Source organism: Erinaceus europaeus, chromosome 3 (genome assembly GCF_950295315.1).
Source record: "Erinaceus europaeus chromosome 3, mEriEur2.1, whole genome shotgun sequence".
Taxonomy (NCBI): Eukaryota; Metazoa; Chordata; class Mammalia; order Eulipotyphla; family Erinaceidae; genus Erinaceus; species Erinaceus europaeus.
Window position 1 is genome coordinate 65,477,089 of NC_080164.1, and position 27,447 is coordinate 65,504,535.

The 27,447-nt window shown below is 38.0% G+C and overlaps 1 protein-coding gene across 2 annotated transcripts in view; it reads left to right on the top strand.

The window, feature by feature from the left end:
* ANAPC1 (anaphase promoting complex subunit 1) overlaps nucleotides 1-27,447 on the top strand; it is a 105,852-nt gene that overhangs the window by 7,330 nt on the left and 71,075 nt on the right. For both annotated transcript variants that reach the window (XM_060187343.1, XM_007532163.3), the window contains exons 6-16: nucleotides 465-547; nucleotides 3,573-3,646; nucleotides 8,663-8,808; nucleotides 9,080-9,300; nucleotides 10,062-10,271; nucleotides 10,747-10,842; nucleotides 13,769-13,859; nucleotides 13,949-14,014; nucleotides 18,615-18,746; nucleotides 23,316-23,456; nucleotides 24,188-24,248. In XM_060187343.1, coding sequence (XP_060043326.1) covers nucleotides 465-547; nucleotides 3,573-3,646; nucleotides 8,663-8,808; nucleotides 9,080-9,300; nucleotides 10,062-10,271; nucleotides 10,747-10,842; nucleotides 13,769-13,859; nucleotides 13,949-14,014; nucleotides 18,615-18,746; nucleotides 23,316-23,456; nucleotides 24,188-24,248 — 1,321 coding nt within the window. The remainder of the gene's footprint in view (nucleotides 1-464; nucleotides 548-3,572; nucleotides 3,647-8,662; nucleotides 8,809-9,079; nucleotides 9,301-10,061; nucleotides 10,272-10,746; nucleotides 10,843-13,768; nucleotides 13,860-13,948; nucleotides 14,015-18,614; nucleotides 18,747-23,315; nucleotides 23,457-24,187; nucleotides 24,249-27,447) is intronic.

Genomic DNA, 27,447 nt, shown 5'->3' on the forward strand with positions numbered 1-27,447 from the left:
AGGTGGGGATCAGGGGCTCGAACCTGGGTCCTTGCACACTGTAATATGTGCACTCAACCAGGTGCCACCCAGCCCCTTGAAGTTGTTGTAATTAATAATTGTTTTACTTGGAAAGCTCTTATTAAATTGGAAAAAATAATCTGGGGATTGGGAGATAGCTCACCCAGTAGAGCATATACTTGATCATGCTTGAGTACCTAGGTTTGAGCCCCTGACTACTACATGCTAGCACCATACAAAGAAATACTGTGGTATCTCTCATCTCTCTGTTTTTCTTCTTTCTCTTTCCCTCTATCTGGGAAACTATCAGGAGCAATGAACTCAAGCAGGCATATTCTGGCAGAGTCCCAGCAGCAAAAATAAATAGGAAACAAAATTAATGCTTTATAATGTTTCCTAGAACCATGTTATCAAGAGTGATTTCTTTTACTTGTTTTTTTTTTTTTCTCTCTTCTACGTGATAGGTTGCAAATGTTTGGCCCACCAAATATGGTTTACTGTTTGAACGAAGCAGTTCTTCACATGATGTACCTCCTGGTCCTCCCAGGTATTCAATTTACTTACTTTTACTTACTTACTTACTTGCTTTTTTTGGTGCTTGTTGTGAGGCAAAGTTGCCTAAAAGTGGTAATACTTTTTGTGCTAACATAGATACATCTTGTTTTTTCTCATTCAAGTATTACACATGAGTTATGTTTTATTAACTATTAATTTTAAATGTTTACTTTGAAAAGACAAATTGAGACGGTAAGGGAAGACAGAGAGGGATAGGGCTGAGAGAGACACAGCACAGTTTCACCTCTCATGAAGCTTCCACACTGGACTGGTAGCTTGAACCCAGGTCCTTGTACATGGTAACTTGTGCACTCAACTGTTGTACCACTGTTCAGCCCATGAGTTCTATTTCATGTTTGGCACTCAATTATCTGCATTCCCTTTCCCACCTTGAAAGTAGTAAGACTGAGCAAGTAGATGATTTAAAGGTAGCAAGACTTCAAAAAAGGATAGCAAGACTTACTTTATAGCTTTGCCACTGTTTGCTGCTTTGGACAAATCATTAGAGCTTCCTTAGCCATTATAGAATCCCGTTGTTTACTTCTTAGCAGTTAAGCAAGAGTTAAACAAATTAATGTATATGATCTTTGACAGAGTTTATCATCTTTCAGGTTTGTGATGGTGATAGGAGTTTGTTGTGTTTACTTTTTCACCCAAATGTTGAGTTTGTTGGAGGGTAAGAATGTACCTGCCATAGTGTGTTTTAGTAGTAGACGTGTTTTTTTTTTTTTTTTTTTGTTTTTAATTGCCCTTAGATTTTATTTATTACAAATGTCCACAAAACAGTCAGCCTTGGGAGTCGGGCGGTAGCGCAGCAGGTTAAGCACAGGTGGTGCAAAGTGCAAGGACTGACATGAGGATCCTGGTTCAAGCCCCTGGCTCCTCTGCAGGGGAGTCGCTTCACAAGTGGTGAAGCAGATCTGCGGGTGTCTAGCTTTCTCTCCCCCTCTCTGTCTTCTCCTCTCTCCATTTCTCTCTGTCCTATCCAACAATGACGACATCAATAACAACAATAATAACCACAACAATAATAAAAAAAGGGCAACAAAAGGGAATAATAATAATAAAAAAAAAGCAATCAGCCTTTATTGCAGTGTTACACACTTAATTCTAAGGGTTGAGAAGGAGAATGTTATAAACTAAAGGGGGAAATTTCAATGGACATTTCTAAAGGAGATACTGTCCTAGCCCTCTCACCCAAGTGAAAATTACCTAAGAGAGACCAGGAGGAAAGCAGCAGGTCAAACTGGTGATTTCACTATGGATCATGTTAGAAACAAAGGAACACTTGAAACAGTCATCAATATGGTCAGTTGTGCTGATCATTCCTGATCATTCCATTCTGCTTCCATAGCCTACACATCGGTCCCTCTGCAGCTACCACCTCTCCTGTCTTGCCTGCAGCCTCCACTTTGGTCTCTACCAAAGTTGCCAGCATGATCTTCTTCATAGCCTCTGTGCCCTTCCACTCTCTTGGGTCTCCTCCACAGTCACCTCCTTGATTCCCATCACCATGGTTTTGGTGCCTCCATAGTCACCTTTTCATAGTCACCCCTACCGCTTATAGGCTTTAATCTCTGTGTGTAGATGGAAGGCCTCTTTTCTCTTTTTTCCTTTCCTTTTCTTCTCTCCCCCTTTCTCTTCCTTCTTTTCTTTTTCCTTCCTTCCTCTTTCTTTTTCCTTAGTGTAATCTTAAAAAAAAAAAAAAAAGCCTTTACTTGTGGCTTCTGGTGGTGCCGGGGATTGAACCTGGAACTTTGGAGCCCCAGGCATGAGTGTCCTTTTGCATAACCATTATGCTATCTACCCCCATTCCTTGAAGTTATTTTATAACCATTATGCTATCTACCCCCACTCCTTGAAGTTATTTTATTTTATTTATTTATTTTTTTCCCTCCAGGGTTATTGTTGGGGGCTCATTGCCTGCACTATGAATCCACTGCTCCTGGAGGCCATTTTTCCCATTTTGTTGCCCTTGTTGTCACTCTTGTTGTTGTTGTTAATGTTATTGTTGCCATTGCTGTTGTTGTATAGGACAGAGAGAAGTGGAGAGAGGAGGGGAAGACGGGGAGAGAAAGATAGACGCTTGCAGACCTGCTTCACTGCTTGTGAAACGATCCCCCTGCAGATGGGGAGCCAGGGGCTCGAACCGGGATCCTTACACATGTCCTTGCACTTGGCGCCACCTGCGTTTAACCCGCTGTGCAACCGCCTGACTCCCCCTTGAAGTTATTTTTAAAGTGCATCCCTTTGTAAATAGGCGTAGAGTAAATTGCTCTAACAGTGAGCTGTCTCCCAATTCTCAAATTTCTCTCTCAGCTGCTGTGGATATACTGTCATTGAAAGCTTAAAACAAGAAAGCAGAAGACTGCCAGTTATTCCATTTTTTTCTGTAATGTGATGACTTCTGTTTGCATGTTTTCTGTGCTATGTTGATTTCCACTGGAATGTATAAGCATAGAATTACCTTGCAAGGAGAAACAAAAAATAATTATCTTTCAGAAGTGGAGATATTTCCAGTAATGAAAATAGATGACATTATAAAAAACTTTTATTGCTATTATTATTTTTTACCAGAGCACTTCTTAGCTGTAGATTATGGTGGTGTTGGAGATTGATGCAAAACATCTTATCATGGGTCTAGGCGATGGCACACCTGGTTAAACGCTCACATTACAGTGCACAAGGACCCAGGTTCAAGCCCCTGATCCCCACCTGCAGGGGAGAAGCTTCACAAATGGTGAATCAGGGCTGCAGGTGTCTCTCTGCCTCTCTCCCTGTCTGCCCCTCCCCTCTCAATTTCTCTCTGTCTCTACCCAATAGTAAATATACAAATAAATATTATAAAAATTTTTTAAAATTAAGAAAACAATTTATTGAGTTTTTAGAAGGTTACTTTTGTGATAGCCTATTTTTAGTTCACTTGTGTAATCTGCGAAAGATTTTTCTTTATAAAGATAGTGCAAAATTTGTCACAAATGGAGGTGTATTGTGACTGATTATTTGTCTATTACTAGAGAGCCTTTGCCCACGATGTTCAGCATGCTGCATCCACTAGATGAAATAACCCCACTTGTTTGTAAATCTGGAAGTAAGTATCTTTTTTTTATCAATTTATTTTTCCAGTTGGGGTCGGGGGGAGGGAGGGAAAAAAAGGGAGCTTATGAGCATTTGATTTGCTTAAAAAATAATGTGACATAAGAAATTTGTAAAAATGTGATGAGAATGGTTCATAGTGAAGCAAGAACCTGAATATCTTAGTGCTCACTGTTTAGGCACTTCTACTTCTAGCATATAGATTTTTAGGTTAATCAGGAATACATTTGTGTTTAACAGCTTAGCTATAGATGATGTTGGACTTTATTCTTCAGTAATAAGTCAATGAGTTACTCTTAAATAAGGGGAAGAAAAATTAGGTTGTAGTCGGTCGGCAAGGTGGCCTACTGAATCCTATTGGACCCTCAGGTATGAAATTCTGTGTTCAGTCTCCATTTTTTCTGTGCCAGAATGATGTTCTGGTTCTCTCTTTCTTTCTCCTCCTGCTTCTCTCCACTCTTTTTTCTCGTCTCTTATATAGATAAATATTTACAGAAAAATGTAGATCTTTTAGGCCTGTGCTATGTAAATTCAATATTTCATCATTCGTGCTCAATATTAAATAATTTGTTGGTACTGAAAACTCACATTTTCTACAGGTATTTCTAGATGCTTGTTCACATATATATTTATAGTGTGTGAAAGAGAGAGACTAGAGCACTGCTTTAGTATTTATGATGGTATATGTTTTCCTCTTGTTATGCCATGCTGGAGACTGAACCCTGGACCTTGCAAATCCTGCACCACCCTATTGCCACGGCACCTCCCTGGACCATATATTTATTTCTAACTCCAATATCACTTTACTGGGGAAATGTTGATTTATAGGATTGTTGTTGTCAAAAGGGTACATTTCCACATTTCCCTAAGACAGGTGTCAGTAGATTTCACTCTCAACCAAACCACCATCCTGTTCCTGTAGATACTTAGGCCCCAAACCTCCCTATCCCCTTCTGAGTCCTGCCTTTTATTAATTTTTTAAAAAAAATTTTTCATTTACTTTATTTTAATGAGAAAGAGTAGATACAGAGTGAAAGATACTGAGAGAAAGAGACCAGAACACTGCTCGGTTCTGGCTTATGGTGGTGCTGGGGATTAAACCTGAGATCTCAGAGCCTCAGGCTTTTAAGGTATTTGCATAACCATTATGCTGTCTCCCCAGCCCTATTCATTTTTTTAATTAAAATATATTTTTTAAATTATCTTTATTTACTTATTGGATAGAGATAGTCAGAAATAGAGAGGAAAGGGTAGAAAGAGGGCAAGAGACAGACACCTGCAGCCCTGCTTCACCACTTAGCAAAGCTTTCCCTCTACAGGTGGGGACCAGGGGCTCAAACCCAGGTCCTTGAGCACTGTAATGTGTCCTCAACCAGATGCGCCTGCCCCTCTTTTATTCATTTTTAGATAGATTTTTATTGAGGTAACATAGGTTTATAACTATTGTATAAATTACAGGCGTACAGTATAATTTAACTTCTATAGATGACTAGTTCATTTATCTTTATGTGGCAGCGAGCAAGGAACTCAGGCCCTGTGCACGTGTCTTTATTAAGCATCCTTCCATCCTCAATCCTTTATTCTTCTTCTCCACCACATCCTCCTCCTTGTCCTTCTTTTGCTGCTTTTGTCATGCCTACACAATTCTGTTGTTCCTGGTGGCCTTTTTTCCTTCTCTTTCTTTTTTCCCTCCCAGATAGAGGGTGAGAGAGGAAAAGCTATAGAAAGCCACCACTGTACTAGTCTACTGCTTGTAAAGCTTCCCCTTTGCATGGTTACCATGCAATGGTGTCAGGGGTTCTTACACTGGTCCTTACCCATGGTCAAGTGTGTGATCAGCTGAATGAGCTATCTTCTGACTATTATTATTATTATTATTATTATTATTAATGTAGCTACTGGGAGTGAATCCAGTATCTCATGCATCATTGAGTGTTCTCCTAAGGCAATTAAAAAAAAGATTTTTTATTAGTAATTTAATATTGATTTACAAAATGATAAGATAACGGGTATAATTCCACATGTTTCCTACCACCAAAGTTCAGTGTCCCCATTCTCTCCATTGGATACTGCATAAGTTCTCCCAAGGTCACAGATATGGGTTGACTATTATTATTTCTTTAATTGTCTACTATATTAACATATAGTAGACAATTTTTTGCTCATTTTTTCTAGGATCCTGACTTCTCTTCCTAAGTCACCTACTACTTCTGAGTGTCCTTCCTGTTTTTTTGTTTTTTCTTCTTTTTTCCCTCTTCTCTCTGGGTCCTGATAGAATTGGAGTTCAAAGCCCTCTGGTCATCTTCCCCTAACACTTAGCCCTCTGGGAGTATGGACCAAAGATCTTTAGGGATATAGAAGGTGGAGGTCTGGCTTCTATAATTAACTTTCCTCTAGACATGGGAGTTGGCAGGCCGATCCATACCCCCACCTAGGCAATTTTTTATTAATTCTTCAGTTTAAAGAGAATGGGGTGACGGGGGTGTGTGTGTGTGGGGAGAGAGAGAGAGAGAGAGAGAGAGAGAGAGAGGAGAGAGAAATAGATACCAACTCCACCATCTGTAGAACTCTGATATTTTTCATAGTTCTATTGGTAATGGATTTTGAGATGGTGGATCATGATTTTTCTTGTGATTCTGGGACTTGAATCCAGGGCTTCATTCAGAACAAACATAAGCTATCTCCTGACCTTTGGATCTTGTTTTCAAAATTAAATGTGGTTAAATATACTAATGATTATAAAAAGTGAGAAATTAAGGGGTAAGCAGTACTTCTGTTCTCTGATCAGTTTTATCTGCCTACATACTCTTAAAATATCATTGTGGTTAATATAATATAATATAATATAATATAATATAATATAATATAATATAATATAATATAATATAAAAATTTCCTTTATTTTTTAAATATATATTGTATATAAATTACATTCCATGGGCTCTATCTACCAAGTCTTCCAAACTCATAAGGGTTATGAATTTAGAATGCTTTTACCTTTTTTTTTTAAGCATTAAAGAAAAAAAAATGATGTAACAGTTAACAGGTGGTCCATAATATCTAAAGTTTCTCTTTTTTTGCCTTGTTGACAAATCCATATTATATTGATATGATAATAGACTCCATAGATAAATATACCAAGTTAGCTCTTATGGTTTAGTCAGGTGTATAGTTACTTTTGAAAATTTAATAACCTCAGAAATTACTTATTCATGATGTTAAATTAGAAAGTTACGTACATTATGATTCTAATTTAGTTTTTTAAAAATATTTTATTTTATTTTTGAGAGATGCAGAGAGAGATAGAAACAGAAAAACACAGAAAAACACTAGAGCACTGCTTAGCTCTGGCATATGGTGGTGCAGGGGATTGATCTTGGGACTTTGGAGCCTCAGGCATGAGAGTCTGTTTAGCAAAACCATCATGCTCTCTCCCCCACCCATGATTCTAATTTTGTAACAATATAAAATGTATAGGGCCCAGGTGGTGGCACACCTGTTTAAGTGCACATGTTACAGTGCACAAAGACCTAGGTTCAAGCCCCTGTCCCCACCTGCAGGGGGAGAACTTTGCGAGTGTTGAAGCAATGCTGTAGATGTCTCTCTGTCTCTCTCCCTCTCTATCTCTTTCTACCCTCTCGATTTCTGTATCCAATAAATAAAGATGATAAAAAATTAGAAAAAAATATATGTATAGGAACAAATTAAAAGTTGCTAATATATTAATAGCTCATATATTAGCAGTGTAAATTATGAGATGGTAGAACTATGAATTATTTTTAGTTATTGATCTTTTTTATAAAATAATTTTTAAAATTTCTAATATTTGGCTGAGAGGGAGACAACTTAGGATATTGAAATCAGGACTGGGAGATGACTCATCTGGTAGGTAGTACATTGGTCTTGCTGTGTATGGGGCCATGGGTTCAAGCCCTGGGACCACCTTAGTGCACTGTGAACTGCATCAGGAGAAACTCTGTGGGTGGTGTCTCACTCATTTAAAAAACAGTAAAGAATGAAAATAGGACCAGGGAAAGCACTCAGTGATACATATGTGTGTGTGTGTGTGTGTGTGTGTGTGTGTGTGTGTGTGTGTGTATGTATATAGCACATGTGTAAGACCTTCAGTTTGTTCTCTTTTACCACATTAAAAAAAAAAAATAGTCATGGTCTGGGAGGTGGTGCAGTAGATAAAAGCATTGGACTCTCGAGAATGAGGTCCTGAGTTCAATCCCTGGCAGCACATGTATCAGAGTGATGTCTGGTTCTTTCTCTGCTCCTGTTTTTCTCATTAATAAATAAATAAAATATTTTTAAAAGTAGTCAATGATTTATGGTACTATGGAAAAGATATACTTACTAGAAAGATAATTTAATTTGCATGTATAACCACTAAAACAGACAGGAGATATGGTGTTCTGTTTAGTACTGTTTGAATAGTTCTTTTAAAAAATATTTATTTACTTTTATATATTTTTACCAAGGCACTGTTCAGCTCTAGTTTATGGTGGTGTAGGGACTTGAACCTGGGACTTTGAAGTCTCAGGCATGAGAGTCTCTGCATAACCATTATGCTACCTACCCTGCCCTGTTTGAATGGTTCTTAAAGAAGGCGGATATCATAAGAAGGGCCAGTAAGGAAGTTACTTGGTAGAATGGTTGATAGCAGTATATAAATAAGTCAGTTATTGAAAGAGTTGTGTGTTTTTTACCTGTGACCAATGAAGTTAATGATGAGTTAGCACAATCTTCAGTACGTAGCTAACTATATATATGTGAAATTAAAACTGAAGATACTATCTTTAACATACATACCTTAAGATGGCTGATGCCCAAAGTAAATTTATTTAAAATTCAGGATTGACTTTATAATACATTATTAGACTTTTGTGTTTCAACTGGCTTGTACTTTTTTCTGTCTAACTTTCAGAATTGCAGGAAGTAATTTTATGAAAAGAACTGTCTTGTAAAGTTCATTGTTTCATATCTAATCATCTTTTTTATTTCTAAGGTCTTTTTGGCTCACCACGGGTACAATATGTTGTAGATCATGCCATGAAGATAGTTTTTCTCAGTACTGACCCCTCCATTATAATGACTTATGACACTGTTCAAAATTTGCATTCTGTGTGGGCTCTTCGGAGAGTCAAAACAGAGGTAAGAGTAAATGCATGTTACTACTTAATATGAAGGGAAAGTTACTATTTTTTTAGATTTTTTTTTTTTTTTTGAGGGGACAGTTATTAATCCTGGGGACTTCTGCATACTTTTGGAAGAGTTTTTGGTGACATAGATGGTGGTTCCTAAGGAAAAAGGATTACTATGTCTTTAATAACTGATGCTTCCCCTACCTTTTCAAAAGGCCTTTTAACTCTAATCATTGTCTGTCCCCCTGTGTCTCTCCCCCCTTGTCCAATTTTGATTTAAGGAAGAGAATGTTGTTTTAAAATTCTCTGAGCAAGGGGAAACCCCACAGAATGCGGCCACCAGCAGCTCTCTCACGGCACACCTCCGGAGCCTCTCCAAAGGAGATTCTCCCATGGCTTCACCTTTCCAGAATTATTCCTCCATTCACAGCCAGAGTCGGTCAACCTCATCACCCAGTCTACACTCTCGCTCACCGTCTATTTCCAACATGGCAGCTCTGAGGTGTGAACTTAGCGTGAAAGTATTTCCTTATTTTAAATAAGATACTTCAAGAGAAAGATACCTTTTAAAACTTTCTTTTATAGTTTGAAGCACTGACAATTTTTTCCTTAAGGCTCTTAGACCTGATTTTCAGGTTTACTCAGGCGCTTTTATTCTATGAGTCATGTTTAGAACCTATCTATACTTGTTATAGATTGGCTGCCCTATTTCTGTCACCAAGTACCAGTAGTATAATCAGTATTAATTTGCAAAAGTATTTTGGTCCCTTTCTTTGGTCTTAATTTGCATTAGCTTTTTTTTTTCCCTTAATGCCCATCCATCATCTATCTGATGATATGTGGACATAGTTATTTATAACTATGTAAATGTACATATATATATGTATGTATGTATTGGACTTCTATACAAAGGAAGAACATTTATTTTGTTACCACTGACCCCTCCATTATAGTAACTTTGTGATGCTATTCACTGTCAGACCCTTTTGAATAATATAAAGAATTCATCTTCAGAGATTGAACATGAACTCATTTTTAGTTTTAAAATAATTTTGAGGGAGAATTTTGATTTTTTTATAGTATAATAAAGCATATTAACACATATTTTCAGTAACTCTTCCTATTTCAAAAATTGTTAGTAATTAAGCCATGAATGCTCCATGTATTTAGGATTTTGAGTGTTATAGAAAGTCAGTTGTATTACCCTGTCTTGCTAACCGTGATGTGATTTTTTTTTTTTTTTGTGTGTGTGTTTATTTGCAGCCGTGCTCATTCTCCCGCTTTAGGAGTGCACTCTTTTTCAGGAGTACAAAGGTTCAACCTTTCAGGCCATAATCAATCTCCAAAGAGACACAGTATTTCTCATTCTCCAAGTAATAATTCTAATGGTTCATTTCTTGTACCAGAAACAGAACCAATTGTTCCTGAACTTTGTATTGATCATTTATGGACAGAACCAATTACTAATATAAGGTTTGGAGTATGTATTTTTATACTTAAAGAAAATTGTTGCTGTAGTCATAGAAAATGTTACTGTCTAGAAAAGATATTTTGGGAATTAGAGGTATGGTTTAAAAAGGAAAGATGAATTGAGGGCTAATCTGAGAGAGGACACATGGCAGAGGTCATATTATAAAGTCTGACGCCTTAGACCTTTTGAAGGGTAGGAATTAAAGTTTGAATTACTTTATGAGTAGGTGAAATATATAACATAGATTTTAAAAGTTCATTGACCTGATTAAATTTGTATAATTTCACAGGGAAAGAAGGCTTGTAATGTATTCAGAATCATAGAGTTGAAAGTAATCTTAAGAGATCATGAAATTTAAACATTAGAGAAATGTTTGACTTAGTAGTTTTTAGATTTATTATTGCAGAATATTTGATAGTTATTCTGGTAGACTTTGAACCAGTGTTGATAATTATTTTATTCATGTGTCTGTTACAGAGAGAAAAATTCACAGGCTTCAAAAGCATTTATTACATCTGATTTATGTGGACAGAAGTTCTTGTGCTTTTTAGTAGAGTCCCAGCTCCAGTTACGGTATGTACAAGTGTTTTTCATTCATTCTGTGTCATTCATTGCTTTGTTTTGGTTAAGCAGCTGTATGGCAGTAATTTATAAACCATAAAGTTGATATGTTTTATATGCACAACTAGGTAATTTCTAGTAAGTTTAGTTATTCAGTCAGCACAATCCAATTTTAAAACATTTCTGTCATTTTAGAAAGTTCTTTTGTAATTGATTTGCAACACTTTATAAATATGTACTTTCGTAATTTGTCTTCTGGACATTTTATAGACTCATGCATTATATTGTTTTTCGTACCTAGCTCTTTTCACATAATATTTTTTTTTCTCTCTTTTAAAAAATATTTATTTATTCCCTTTTGTTGCCCTTGTTTTATTATTGTAGTGATTGTTGATGTCATTATTGTTGGATTGGACAGAGAGAAATGGAGAGAGGAGGGGAAGACAGAGAGGGGGAGAGAAAGATAGGCACCTGCAGACCTGCTTCACTGCTTGTGAAGTGATTCCCCTGCAGGTGGGGAGTCAGGGCTCGAACTGGGACCCTTACACCAGTCCTTGCACCACATGCATTTAAACTCGCTGCGCTACTGCCCAACTCCTCACTTAATGATTTTTAGGGTCCACCATGTTGTAATGTGTATGAGCATTTTTTTCCTCTTGCTGTGTCATTGTCCAGTGTATGGGTATACTATATTTTGTTTATCCATTTATCATTTAGTGGACATTAGCCTATTTCTACTTTTTGACCACTGTGAATTATGTTGCTATGAACATTAGAGCAAAAGTCTTTGTGTGTACATACATAATTCCTTTTTTCTTGAAAGGATGCCTAAGTGTGGGGTTGTTGGTTAAAACAGTAACATTGTGTTGAATTTTTTTTTAGTAGTGATTTAATAATGATTGATAAGATTGAAGGATAAGAGGGGTACAACTCCATACAATTCCCTTCACCATGAGTCCCATATACCATTCCCTCCATTGGAGGTTTCTCTATTCTTTATCTCTCTGGGAGTATAGACCAAAGATGTTTATGGGGTGCTGAAGGTAGAAGGTTGGCTTCTCTGATGAACATGGCTGTTGGCTTATTGATCCATACCTCCAGCTTGTTTTTGTCTTTCCCTGATGGGATAGGACTTTGGGGAGGTGAGGTTCTAGCATACATTGGTGAGATTGTCTGCCCAGGGAAGTCAGGTTGGTGTCATGGTAACATTTGCAACTTGGTGGCTGAAGAGCAGTAAGATATAAAGTAGGACAAATTGGTTAATAATCAGGAAACTAATGGTAAGAATATAGCAGGGTCTTCATGTTGGCAGAAGCTAGGAAGTCTATTTTAGATATATTCTAAGAGGCTCATGACTTGAGTAATTTTTGCCTGCGCTCTACAGCTAACATGTAAGTGGGCTAAAGGTGTTGTCTAGGAAGATGGTGTCAAAGTTGGGAATAGGACTAGAAAGCTGGATTAGGGCAGAGAGTAGCTTCCAAATATGGGGAAAGTATATAAATACTGTTAACTGTAAATCCCATCAATCTAACCTAGGGCCCATCTCTATTTATATTAAGCACAGGAACTTGTGTTCAGTTTTTTTAAAAAAATATTTATTTATTCCCTTTTGTTGCCTTTGTTGTTTTATTGTGCTAGTTATTATTGTTGTTGATGGCATCATTGTTGTATAGGACAGAAAGAAATTGAGAGAGGAGGGGACGACAGAAGGGGAGAAAGATAGACACCTGCAAACCTGCTTCACTTGTGAAGCAACTCCCCTGCAGGTGGGGAGCAGGGGGCTCGAACTGGGATTCTTAAGCTGGTCCTTGCGCTTTGCGTGTTCAGTTTATAACAAAATCTCCAAGCCCGATTTCCATTTAGGCTACACCATTTAATATCCTTAACAGTAATGCTGAGGATTCCAATTTTTTGTCTTTGCCAACATTGAATGTTGGCAGTCTCTTTGATTGTAGTCATTCTAGTGAGTGTGTGCTAGATAATTTCTCTGTTGACTTATATATAATGTTGAGTACCACCTCATGCACTTATCAGCTGGTCATTTACTTTCCTATGTGAAACATGTATTCAAATATTTTGCCCATTTTTTCATCTTTCTATTTTGAAATAGTTCTAATAGCTATGATATAATATTGAAATAACTCTAAGTCAGAGGAAGTTGCAAAAACAATAGAAGAATACTGTGTATCTGATACTTATTTTTTTCCCCATAGATAACATCTTACATATTACATTATCAAAAAAGTAGTTCACCAACCATATTCATATTTAACCAGTTTTACGTTTATTTGTATAATCTTATGGAATTGTCTTGTGTATATTTATGTAGATACCACAATCAAGTTGTAAAATTTCATATTGCATTAAAGAGTTCTTTCATGTAACCCTGTTAGTCACATACACTATGTCTCTTTACAACTGCTAATTTGTTCTCTCTTATTATTATTATTTTTATTATTTTTTGCCCCCTGGGTTATATTACTGGGGCTTGGTGCCTGCACTTGACTCCACTGCTCCTGGAGGCCATTTTTCCCTTTTGTTACCCTTGTTTTTTTCGTTGTTATTGTTGTTGTTATTGCTGTCATTGTTGTTGGATAGGACAGAGAGAAATGGAGAAAGGAGGGGAAGACAGAGAGGGGGAGAAAGATAGACACCTGCAGACCTGCTTCTCCACTTGTGAAGTGCCCTTCCCTCAGGTGGGCTTGAACTGTCATCCTTGCGCCAGTCCTTGCGCTTTGCACCATGTACACTTAACTTGCTGCACTACCGCCTGATCATTTCTCTTTATTTTTATCAATGTTCTTCTTTTCGATAAATGATAGTATACAGTAACTAGTCATTTTAGATTGGCATTTTCCAGTTATGGTAATATCCTTGAGATCAGTGCAGGTTGCTGCATGTGTCAGTAATGTGTTTTATTTTTTATCTTAATATTTAGCTGTGTCAAATTTCAAGAAAGTAATGACAAAACCCAGCTCATTTTCGGCTCTGTCACCAACATACCAGCGAAAGATGCAGCACCAGTGGAGGTAAATGCAGGCACATTTCTTGAGAAGTTGAAAATCATTATACTTCATAATATACAGATATGGAAATTAAAACTTATGTCTTTCTTCAGAAAATAGACACCATGCTGGTCCTGGAAGGCAGTGGGAACCTGGTGCTCTACACAGGAGTGGTTCGAGTAAGTGCTTCTTTAATTTTTTTTTTCCTTTATGTCATTTTAGTTTGATGTTTCAAAATTATTACTCTATAATATTTGCCAGATGATTTTTTGTAAGAGTTAAAAGTGAATTTGCCATTTTAGGTAAGTCCTAATCTGGAGGCATAGAACTCACCACTGTTAGATGTTGGTACTATGTGCCCAGCACAACTGGGGCACCTTCATAAAGGAGTATAGGTAGATTAAACATGAGAAAAGGTTAACTAAAGCTTTATAAGTAATCAAGTGTTGAGGGGGCTAGAGAAACAGCTCATTGGGTAAGATGCCTTCCTTACTATGTACATGGTCCAGGTTTGAGCCCCCTAGTGCACCATAAGGGGGAATGCTAAAGGGAATCTGAGGGACATTCCAGTGCATTTATGTCTCTTCCTTCTCTATCTCTTATCTGAGTGAAAAAAGTTACTTGGAGTGGTGGAATTGCACAGGTGTGAGACCCTAGTAATGCCAAAAGACAATGTAGTTTTGACGTTCCCAACGGATGTGACCAGTGATGACAGGGAGAGGGATCTGTTTGAGGTCTTAGCCCGTATTATTGATGAGGAAATCCAAAGATTCTCTGTATGACTCCTCTTGTTTGTTTTGGAAGGTTTTTTTGGAAGGTTCTTTTTTTTTTTTTGGAATTATTTGTGTATCTTTAAGGAATAAATTGATTAGTTCTACTTGCTTTTGAATTTCTTCTTCTTTTTTTTTTTTTTCCTTCTGTCACCAGGGCTTGGTGACAGCAGTATTAATCTACCACTCCTGGAAGTCATTTTTTTCCTTCTTTTTTCCTATTTTTTTTTTTAATTTATTGGATAAGACAGAAATTAAGAGGGGGGGAAGGAAACCAAGAGGGAGAGAAAGAGAAACACCTGCAGAGACACCACTTGTGAAGCATCACCCTGCAGATGGGGAGTCGGGGCCTTGAATATGGATCCTTGCACATTGCTTTTGAATTTCTATATAAAGGAAACCATGCCATATAGTTTTCTCTAGCCAGACTATTTTTTTAAAGATTTTTATTATTATTTATTTTATTCCCTTTTGTTGCCCTTGTTTTATTGTTGTAGTTATTGTTGTTGTCGTTGTTGTTGGGTAGGAGAGAGAGTAATGGAGAGAGGAGGGGAAGACGTAGAGGGGGAGAGAAAGACAGACACCTACAGGCCTCCACCGCTTGTGAAATGACTCCCCTGCAGGTGGGGAGCCGGGGACTCGAACCGGGATCCTTAGCTGGTCCTTGCCCTTTGTGCCACGTGCGCTTAACCCGCTGAGCTACCGCCTGCCTCCCCAGGCTATTTTGTTTAACATATCTTATTACTAGACTTATTTATGTTGATATATATCTATTGTTTACTTATTTGTTGTTAAAGAGTTTTTCATTGTATGATTTATATCAAGACTCTATTTTACCTATCTACTGCTTACTTTAATAAATGTTTGTAAAGTTATAATATAGGTCTCCTTATAGACATTCATTTGGCCAACTCATTTGGTTGTTTTCCAGAGTGTAAGCTGTGCCAATTTGCAACATCTATTTTTCTTTTTTTAAAGAGGTTTGTTTATTTATTTATTTATTTATTTATTTATTTATTTATTTATTTTTGTCTTTGGGGTTATTGCTGGGGCTCAGTTCCTGCACTATGAATTCACTGCTCCTGGAGGCTATTTTTTCCCTTTTGTTGCCCTTGTTGTTTAATCATTGTTGTTATTATTGTTGTTATTGCTGCCATTGTTGTTGGATAGGACAGAGAAATCGAGAGAGGAGGGGAAGATAGAGAGGGGGAGAGAAAGACAGACACTTGCAGACCTGCTTCACCACTCTTGAAGCGAACCCCTGCAGGTGGAGAGCCGGGGGCTTGAACTGGGATTCTTACACCGGTCCTTGCACTTTGTGCCACATGTGCTTATCCCCTACTTTTAATTTCTTACCTTCAGTAGCGTTTAAGAATTTTTAATGTGCAGTTGGGAGGGTGTGCAGCTCTGGTGCAGTAGATGGAGCAGCGGACTCTCATGAGGTCTCAGGCATGCGGTCCTGAGTTTGATCCTTGGCATTGCATATGTTATAGTGAGACTCTAGTGTTGTCTCCCTTACCCCTACTAGTAAATACATAAATCTTAACAACAACAAAAAAAGAATTCTTAATGTCTTTTTAAAATTTTTTCTTTTACCAGAGAACTGCTTAGCTCTGGCTTATGGTAGTACTGGGTTTTGAACTTGAGATCTCAAAACCTCAGGCATGGAAATTGTTTGCATAACCACTATGCTGTCTCCTCAGCTCCTTACTGCTTCTTTATATTCTTGTTAATCCATAGTATTATTTTTACTGTTTTCTCCAAATTGGTGCCATGATGCAGCCGTGTGAGAATGGAAGTTTAGCCCTTTGCTGATTGGATTGGGGAGGGTGAGGCACAGTTTTTTCCATGGTGTTTGTTTTGAGTAGGTGATTATTGCCTGTTTTCTATGTATATCTAATTTTTCCTACATTGTTAGACCATTTTTTTTTTGTATGATGCTTTGTCTGGAGAGAATAGAGAGCAGCATTTTATGGGTCTCCCCCCCCCCCCTTTTCTGTCTCTGCCCTTGTATTAAGTTTGTGGTTAACTTCAACTGTGATTACCCAGAAGCCACTCTAAGAACTGAATGTTATATGCCAGAACTGGTGCTATATGTCAGTGGCTAGTTCTCTAGACTCTTAGTGCATCAGGTTACAAAGGCTTGTCCAGGATTTCTCTCCCTCTCTCTCTCTCTCTCTCTCTCTCTCTCTCTCTCACACACACACACACACACACACACACACACAGAACCCTTTTCTCTATTTTCTTGTACTTAATTCCTTCTCTCACTCCACAGTTGGGACAGAGAGGCTTCTGTCTTATTGCAAGATGGGGAGGTAATGCAGTGTGGAGAAGGCGGAGGGGGAGATATACAGCCTTGTTATTGTAGAGTAAGGATCAAAGCCCATGCTCCTCCCCAATTCCCACTGCTGCACACCATCTGCAAGTGGGGAGCGACTTCACCACAGCTGTGAAGGCAGAGCTCTGTCCACAATCTCTCCAGCTGTAGATGATGCCCCCTGGTTACTATGGAGCAGAGATGGAGGATAGGCCTGGCCTTAGTCTCTGCTGAGGAGGGGTAAAAAGAATGTGGGATAAAAGAACTCAGCTTGTCAACCACACCCCCTGATGAGGGGGATGGGAAACATGACTTTCAGAGTTTTCTTTTGATTCTTGTTATAAATGCTGTGCTGACATTTTGTTGTAGTAACTAATGCCTATTCCACATTTTCATGACCTGGAGCTTTTATTTATTTATTTTTTTAAATTTTTTGATCATCTTTATTTATTGGATAGAGACAGCCAGAAATTGAGGGAAGAGGCTGATTGAGAGGGAGAGAGACACCTTAGCACTACTTCACCTCTTGCAAAGCTTTCCCCCTTCAGGTGGGAACTAGGGGCTCAAACCTGGGTCCTTGCACACTGTAACATGTGTGCCACCACCTGACCCCTCTGATAGCTTTTAGGAAGCTATATGTCCTGGCTCATTCTTGGTTTTGTTTTCTAATCCTAAGGCTTAGGCAACTTTTGTTATTTTATGGAATTTTTGGTACAATTAACATAAGTGTGTATGTTGTTAAAATTGTATTTTAGTTCATAGTATTTCCTTGTAGTCTTTTCAAGAGATTTCACTGTGTATAAATGTGAGTTTTGGTTATTCATCCTGAGAAACCTATACATAGTTATAGTAAGGAATGGTTACTGTGGCTTGCTTAGTCTCTCTCTATTTTTTTAAACCAATGATACATTCATGTGTGATTTATTTTATTTTATTTTAATGAGGAAGCAGCACTTAAAAATTTATGGGGGTGGGGGAGATAGCATAATTATGCAAAGAGATACATTTCTGAGCCTCTAAAGTCTCAGATTCAATTCCTCACACTACTATAAGCCAGAGCTGAGCAGCGCTCTGGTTAGAAAAAAAAAAAATAGAGTTTATGAGGGAAGACAAATAGTGAGCACAAGAGAGCACAGTTTGAATTAGATTGACTGCCTTGTTTTCTAATGATTAATTCTATTATAATGAATGAGTCAGCATCACTGTGGCCTATGTCGTGTCATAGACAGAATGCAAGGTGTTATACTTGGGGCCTCCTCCACGGCTGCAGAATTTTGTTTCTTGAGCATTATGTAGCCTCAAAATTTTTATTATCATCTCAAAAGTCATTCATGTTCTTTCTCTCTGTGTGAAGGCTTAGTCAACTAGATTACTGCTTATAGTTTCTGAAAGCTTACTGTGTCTGTTGTCCTTATTACTAATAAGGTATTAAAATGCATACAACTGGAATTTTGCGTAATGTCTTGACTATATTTCTATAAAAACTGGCCTCAGTAATGAAAATAAATCATAAGAGAAGGGATGATATCATACCAAGATATTTATTGTTGGATGATGAATAAATTTGTTACATTGTGAAAAATTTTAATTTCTTTGTTTTTTTGCTGTGTTCGGTGGCTTTAACACTTTTATTTATAGATATACATTAAAACCAATATGTATTTCATCCACTCTTTTTGCTGCTTACAGGTGGGAAAAGTTTTTATCCCTGGGCTGCCAACTCCTCTGTCAATGTCCAACACGATGCCTCGGCCCAGCACTCCACTTGACAGCGTCAGTACTCCTAAGCCTCTTAGTAAGCTACTTGGATCCTTGGATGAGGTGAGAAGTGAAGTAACTGTTGACAGGAGTTTTAAAGAAGTTTGGTCAGGGATCAAGGAGGGGCCCAGTTGAATAGGGCATTGCATAAGTGTTTGAGTCCCTGAGTTTGATGCCTGGCTTCACGTGTGAAAACAAAGACATGTAGTTCCACGAATGATGGAACAGTGGTTTAGTCGTCTCTCTCTCTCTCCCCTCATTATTTCTGTCATTAAAGAAAAGGAGGAGGGGCATGGAGACAGCTCATCTGGGAAAGTGCATGCCTTGATAGGCATGAAGCCCTGGGTCTAAACCTTGGCACCACATCTACGTGTTTTGAATGGCACTTGGGCAGTTCCACAGATAGTGGAGTGGTGCTGTGGCATCTTTGCTTCTCTCCTCTCTATTATAAATAAATGTTGGAAAAAATGTGCAGGGGATGCTCAGTGGCATCATGCATATGTGAGGCCCTGCATCATAGCATCACAGTAAAAAAAAAAGGGTTGAGGGAGCCTAACTGGTAGAGTATGTGCCTGGTATGCTTGAGACCCAGGTTCAGTCTCTGCACTTCATTAAAGAAAAAAAAAAAGTTTGGTCAAATGTTAGCTTTTATCATGAATAACTTTGCTTCTGTTTTAGAAATAACAGAATTGGGTAGACTGGAGATAATAGAGCATAAGATTTGCATATGTGAGGTTTGTTCCCTAGCACATATATACCAGAACTGAGCTCTGATTTCTCTTTTATTAAAAATAAGCAAATAGGGAGTCGGGTGGTAGCGCCGCGGGATAAGCGCACATGGTGCAAAGCACAAGGATCGGTGTAAGGAACCCGGTTCGAGTCCCCGGCTCCCCACCTGCAGGGGAGTTGCTTCACAGGTGGTGAAGAGGGTCTGTAGGTGTCTATCTTTCTCTCCCCCTCTCTCCATTTCTCTCTGTCCTTTCTAACAATGACAACATCAATAACAACAACAATAACTTCAACAACAATGAAAAACAAGAGCAACAAAAGGAAAAATAAGTAAATATTTAAAAAAAGCAAATAACTAAAAGAAAAAGATATATTTCACATTTAATAGATTTTCATATGAGTGAGAGCCGGGGAAGCCTAGGTGTCATGGTACATGTGATGGTACATGTCATGTAGGGACTTGAACTGGGAACCTTAGGCATGTGAGTCTGACCTTCTTATCGGTGGAGATATTTACCCACTAACACAAATAAACTTCTTTAAAAATAAATTAAATTAACAGAATTAGAAGCTTAGGTAATACTTGTATAATTAATGTTTTGTTTTTTAAAATAGGAACACTGCTCAGGTCTGGCTTGTAGTGGGAATTAAGCTTGGGACCTCAAAGTCCCAGGTAAGAGATTTTTTTTCCCACCAGCGTTATCACTGGGGATTGGTGCCGGCACTACAAAGCCACTGCTCCTGGTGTCCGTTTTTTTCCTTTTTGTTCTCTTATTTTTTCTATTTTGCTTTTCATAGGACAGAGAGAAGTTGAGAGTGGTGGGGGAGGTACAGACGGAGAGAGAGAGAAAAAAAAAGACACCTGCAGACCTGCTTTACCACCTTTTTTTTTAAAATTTATTTTTTATTTAAGAAAGGATAAATTAACAAATCCGTAGGGTAGGAGGGGTACAACTCTGCACAATTCCCACCACCCAATCTCCATATCCCACCCCCTCCCCTGATAGCTTTCCCATTCTCTATCCCTCTGGGAGCATGTTGAAGTGGCAATCGTTGTGTTGATGCTTTACCACCTTGTGAAGGCTTCTGCCCTCCACCCCCACAGGGGGGAGTGGGGGCTCGAACCCGTGTCCTTGAGCTTTGTAATATGTGCACTTAACTGGTTGTGCCGCCACCTGGCGCTTGACCTGAGTCTTTTTGCATAACTATTATGCTATCTCTCTCATCCTAATTAAATGTTTTAAACACAGATTATTCAGTAAATTAATACTGACCTCCCTTATAATGGGTAAGTTACTTTTTGAAGGTGCTGTAGTGAAAATGATTCATTCTGTTCTGTCTAGAAATTTCACAGTTTACTTTGATGGAACAGGTATTCTGTTTGCATCAGAAATTATAATTTAAGCTAGACTTTGAAGATTTCTGAATTCGGAACAAAATATACTGTAGGAGATTCACTGATAGCAAAATACATCCTGATTATTCTGACTCTTTCAGAGGCAGATCTATCTTGGTTTGGACCTGGTAGGTTTTCTGTAGGTGGAAAGCCTTAGTTGGGACAAAGAGCAATCACATGGACATACGTATGGAGGAAGGAGAGTGCAGAACATTTCTTTATGCCTTTCTGTATCTCTCTCAGTGTATAGTTTAGGACTCAGCACATATATGGAATGAATGTTAGTGAAAGTGCAAGTAGCCTGCTGGTGAGACAGGGTAGGGAGTGGAATAATAATAACAACTCAATTTTTGAGTTCTCTCTATTTTAGGTATTATATACACATATACTATATATATATACATATATATATATTTCCTGTGAACAATTTTATTGGGGCTATACTATTATCTTGCTTTATAGGAGTAACTAAAAGTACAAAGAGGTTGCCTGTCTTAGGTCATAAAACCAATATAAGTTTTTAAAAAATATTTATTTATTTTCCCTTTTGTTGCCCTTGTTTTTTTTTATTGTTGTTGTAGTTATTAGTTGTTGCCATTGATGTCGTTGTTGTTAGATAGGACAGAGAGAAATGGAGAGAGGAGGCGAAGACAGAGAGGGAGAGAAAAAGACACCTGCAGACCTGCTTCACTGCCTGTGAAGCAACTCCCTGCAAGTGGGGAAGCAAGGGGCTCAAATGAGGATCCTGCGCTTTGCATCATGTGCACTTAATCCACTGTGCTACTGCCCAACTCCCTAATATAAATTATGTAGTTGGGATTTACATTCTTATTCACATGCTCTGCCAAGCACCAGGACCCATGCAAAGATGTGGGTTTGAGTTCCCAGCTCCCCACTTGCAGGGGGATGCTTTACAAGTGGTGAAGCAGGTCTGTGGGTGTTTCTCTGTCTCTCTCCCTCTCTATCTCCCCCTCCTCTCTCAGTTTTTCCCTGTTCTAGCCAATAAAATGGAAAAAATGGCCATCAGTAGATTCACTGAGCCCCAGTGATAACCCTTGGAGGCAAAAAAAAAAGAGTGAAGAGGTTTTTTGTTATTATTGTTTTCTCTTTTGTTTTAAAATTTTTATTTATAAAAAGGAAAACACTGGCTTATTATTGTTATTATTTACTGCAGTCACCAGGGCATTACAGATTCTTGAGAACAGAGGGAAGTAACAGGTGAAAATGAGTAGAGTGTTAGCTGATTGGATTGAGGAGGGCTGATGTGGATCCAGGCACAGAGATTTGTGACTAACCTTCTTTATTGTTAGGAAATTTGGAGGAGACTTTATATTTGAGAAATTTCAGAGCGCAGAAGTTTAAGGCCATTTCAAAGTGAAAGTTGGTTCTGTCAGTTTTTCCTACCCCTTCACACCCGCCAGGGTTATCAGTGGGGCTCTATGTCTACATGATGACTCTGTGGCTTTTGTTGGCCATTTTATTTTTCCTTATATTTTCTTTGATATAGGACCAGAATTACAAAGACAGAGAGGGGCAGAGAGGAGAGATATCTGTAGCACTGCTCCCACTGCTCATGCAGCTTCCTCCCTTTTTGGTGGGGATCAGGTTCTTGAACTTGGGTCCTTGGCATGATAATGTGTGCTGTTTACCAGGTACTCCACTGCTTGATCCCTGTTTTGCATACTATCTAGGCCTTAATTTCTTTCTGTAAATACTTGCAGTATTAAGTTCTTTTCCGTTTGTACCACTTTCCAAAAGGGGAACTGGAAGAGTGTCTTGAGTTTTGTGTAATTTAGAAGACATTCTCTTAAAGTAGAAACTGGCTTCAGACTTCCTTAGAATTCTTTCAATATAGAAATAGTGTCTTCATGCTAGTAAGGAGGGTCATAGGGAGAGTATATACTCAGGGGCTGGGTGGTCTGCAGGTGTCTCTCTATCTTTCCATCCTCTCTCAATTTCTCTCCTATCTAAATATATGTATCTACCAGAAGGGGTAGATATGTAGTGCCTGCACCAAGCTCCAAAAACTGGAGGCAAAGAAAAAAAAAGAGAGAGAGAGTATATATTAACATAGTGGCTAATGACTTTGCCACATCTCTAGTAGATTATGCAATTAGATTTAGAACAATGGGTTCAATTTTTCCTGGAAGTTGTTGGAGTACAAACTGGAGTATAATGACTATATCTTATGCTTGATTGATTCTCATTGTTGACAAAAGACTTAGAAATACCCTATATATTGAATTAGAGGAATACAAAATATGTTGGTTCTTGCAGAATGTCTGGTCAATGGCACTACACAGCTGTGGAGATACACTGGGGCCAAAAAACCAAAGATTGACAAGGCTAAAATGATGGAACTTCATCATACCTAGAGCACAAAGTTCTATTGTGCACTGCCTTCATTTTGTACAATTAAACCATAAGCTTATGAGAAATAAAATGCTTTTTTAAAATCTTTAATTTCTTTTTTAAATTATATTTATTATATTTATGACTTTTTATAGGTTGTTCTACTGTCTCCAGTTCCTGAACTCAGGGATTCTTCAAAACTTCATGACTCTCTCTATAATGAGGATTGTACTTTCCAACAACTTGGAACTTACATTCATGCTATCAGAGATCCTGTCCATAACAGAGTAACTCTAGTAAGTGTATATATGAGAATGGGTAGTTTTCCTAAGAAGAATGACTATTACTTTTAATTTATCAGAGTGTAGTATTTTGTCTGAAAAGTTAAGACCTTTTTCATGGTATTTAAAATCTTGTGTCCTCTTTAAAATTTTATAATTCTGCTTAACTTTTCAAATTTCTTTATTATTTAAAAATTGGGGATTGGGGAAATAGCATAATGGTTATGCATAAAGACTTTAATGCCTGAGGCACCTAAGATCCCAGGTTCAAACCCCAGCACCACCACCATAAGCTAGAGCTGAGCAATTCTCTGGTGGAAGGAAAAAAAAAGATTAAAAATAAATAAATAAATAAAAAATCCCATACTACAGAAAATTGGGGTGGTTTTATTTAAAATTGGGAACAAAGCTTGTTGAATTAGTTCAGTTGCATACTGATGTGATGATGTCAATTTTTAAAATTTTCATCAAAATTAAATCTGCTTTTGGTAATAGTGATTGTATAAAAATTAGGTACTTTATGAAATAAATAATCATTTTAATTTTTTTTTTGCAAATAAGCAAATTCAGTTTCCGAAATTGAGAAGACTGTGCTCTTCTTCTTGAGATATATTGTTTATTTTATTGAATTTTGCTTTGAAAGTCAGTCTTAACAGTATCATCTACTTTTAAAACATTAAAGGACTTTACTTATTTTACTACTGTTTACTTGCTCTGACTTGTATCCATTTTTTTTTTTTTTCTAGGAACTGAGTAATGGCTCCATGGTTAGGATCACTATTCCTGAAATTGCCACCTCTGAATTAGGTATGCCTGAAATAAAGCTTCACTTCTCATTTTGATTTGTAAGACTTGAAGTAGTGATGGCTTTATCTTAAATTGGGGCTTAAAAGTTTTTTTTTTTTTCTTTGTAATCATAGGATTTTTACTTATAGAGAAGCCATAAACAGTGGGGAGTACTCTGCTGTAAGTACTTTGCTGTGTACTGTAAGGCTAGGGTACATATGAAGGATGTATTAGCTGTCTTCTGGAAAAAAAAGAAAATTTACCAATGATGGAGGAGGGGGAGAAAGAGAGAGAGAGAGAGAGAGAGAGAGAAGAGACACACCAGAGCATTGCTCTGGAACATGCAGTGCTGGGGATCAACCTCAGGACCTTATGCTTGAGTATGCAATGCTCTATATCCACTTATCACTTCCCAGCCTGCACTTTCTGAAATTTTTAATTTTTACATCACATTGTATTTTATGGACATACTCTGATAACTAAGGAAACTTACACAAACAAAATAGTTTTTTGCATACTTAGTGGTTTTAATCTTAAAATAAATCTAATTTTTTTCCCCACCAGAACACTGCTCAGCTCTGGCTTATAATTAACAGGAATTGAACCTGGGACTCCAGAGCCTCAGGCATGAAAGTCTATTTTTTATTTTAATATTTATTTATTTTTATTGTTGGATAGAAAGAGAAATTGAGAAGGGAGAGGGAGATAGAGAGGGGTAGAGACAGAGACCTGCAGCCCTGTTTCACTGCTCGTGAAGCTTTCCCCCTCTGGGTGGGGAGTGGGGGCTTGAACCTGGGTCTTGTGCACTGTAATGTATGAGATGTTGAAGTCTTTTGAATAACCATTATGCTGGCTTCCTGGCTCAGTTTTAGGCAAATGAGAAATTAACAAATCGTCTCAAATGAGTAAAACAATATTATAGTTAAAATATAAGTCAAGTATTTTAGTAAAATTGGAGTCTGATTGAATTAGTATTGAAATGAAATTTATAAAATGCTAATTAGGTGGAAAAATACGAGAGAAGTAAACTTTCGAATTGAAAAAAAATTGCAAAAAAAAAAATTGCTAACCTATGGAAAGAATGAACCAAGGAAATTATTTTCATAGTCTAATCAGCAGATGGTGTGATTTTTTTTTTCTTTTCTTTTTTCTTTTGCCTCTTTTTTTTTTCTTTTCTTTTTTCTTTTGCCTCCAGGGTTATTCTGGGGCTCAGTGCCTGTTTTATGAATCCCCTGCTCCTGGAGGCTATTTTTTTCCCTTTTGTTACCCTTGTTTATCATTGTTGTTATTATTATTGTCCTTGCTGTCGTCATTGTTGGATAGGACAGAGAGAAATGGCGAGAGAAGGGGGCAACAGTGAGGGGAAGAGAAAGATAGACACCTGCAGACCTGCTCCACTGCTTGTGAAGCGACTCCCTGCAGATGGGGAGCCATGGACTTGAACCAGAATCCTTATGCTGGCGCCGTGTGTTTTTAACCCACTGCCTCACCCCCGAATTTTTAAAAAAATATTTATTTCCTTTTTTTGTCCTTGTTGTTTTATTGTTCTTGTAGTTATTATTATTGTTGTTGATGTCATTGTTGTTGGGTAGGACAGAGAGAAATGGAGAGAGGAGGGGAAGACAGAGAGGGGGAGAGAAAGACACCTGCAGACCTGCTTCACCGCCTGTGAAGGGACTCCCCTGCAGGTGGGGAGCGGGGGGCTCAAACCAGGATCCTTACTCCAGTCCTTCCGCTTTGTGCCACGTGCGCTTAACTCGCTGCGCTACCGCCCACTCCTGAATTTTTGGTTTTTATAATTAAGTTAGAGTATCTTTTTGTTTTCTTTTTCTTTCCTTTTTTTTTTTTTTTACCTCCAGGCTATCACTGGGGTTTGGTGCTGCCACTATGAATGCACTGCTTCTAGTGACCAGGGCTCTACATTGGGATCCTTGCTTTGTCCTTATGTTTTGAACTATGTGTGGTATCACTTGTCCCCCCTCCCCCCAGTATGTCTTCTTTAAATGCAGTGCCTGTGATCAAACTCAAGGATTCTTGTATGTACAGCTGCTGAGCCTTCTCCCTGGCCCAGTTATTTCTGAGTGAACAAAGCACCAATTCAACATCTTTGGATTTCCGCTCATTCCTGTCTTTGTTAATCTTATGTGATGGTTGGGATTGAACCCAGGGACTTAAGCATGCAAGGTAGATGCCCTGCTTTTGAGCCACTTTTCTGGCCTTAAAATGATTAAAAAGTAATTGATTATGTTTTTGATAGAGGCAGAGAAGGCAGAGAGAGTGAAAGAGACCACTGTACCAAAGGTTCCTTGTGATAGGGGCTGGGCTCAAACCTAGGTTGTGCATATTGTAAAGAACACACTGTCCAAGTGAGCTATTTTGCCAGGCTCCCTAGAATTACTTTTTCATTTTAGGATATACCTCATTGGTGTGATAAATGGTATTCTACATTGGTATAGAGATACCTTGCTTTTAATTTTTTATTGTGTCTGTTTATTTGAGGCAGTCAGAAAATGAGAGGTAAGGGGGAGATAGAGAGGAAGAGAGACAGAGACACCTGCAGCACTGCTTCACCCCTTGAAAAGCTTTCCCCCTGCAGGTGGGGGCTGGGGGCTCGAACCTGAGTCCTTGTGCATTGTAACGTGCGCTCAACCTGGTATGCCTTGCTGGGCCTTGCTGTTTTTAAAAAAGCATTGGGTCATTAATCTCAAGATATATTCCTATAGCTATACACGTACAGTATGAAAGCATACAATAATATATTAAATACAATATAAACAAAATAAAATCCTGTTCTTATAGCCAAATAGAAGCCATAGCCATCATTGCCAGTATGCTTCCACAGAAGTCTGGGGGAAATAACTGCTCAAGGACTGGACTTTTATGCCTATGGCTCTTGTTTGTTTATTGTTTCTATTTGTTTCTTTTTTTTAACCAAAGCACTGCTTAGCTCTGGTGATTAGTGGTTAGCATGAGGGACTGAACCTGAGACCTTTGGTGCTTTAGGTGTGAAAGTCATTTGCATAACCATTATGCTATCTCCCCAACCCAGTCTATGGCTCTTGGTTTGATACCCCCTAGTGCTGTGTGCATCAGAGTTTCTTTCTTTCTCTCTGGTGATACTTTGTGTCATACTGTATAAATAAAATAAATCTTAAAATAAGTAATAAATAAAAAAGGTCCCATAGCCCTTTATGCAGCATCTGGTTTATACTTACTTTTG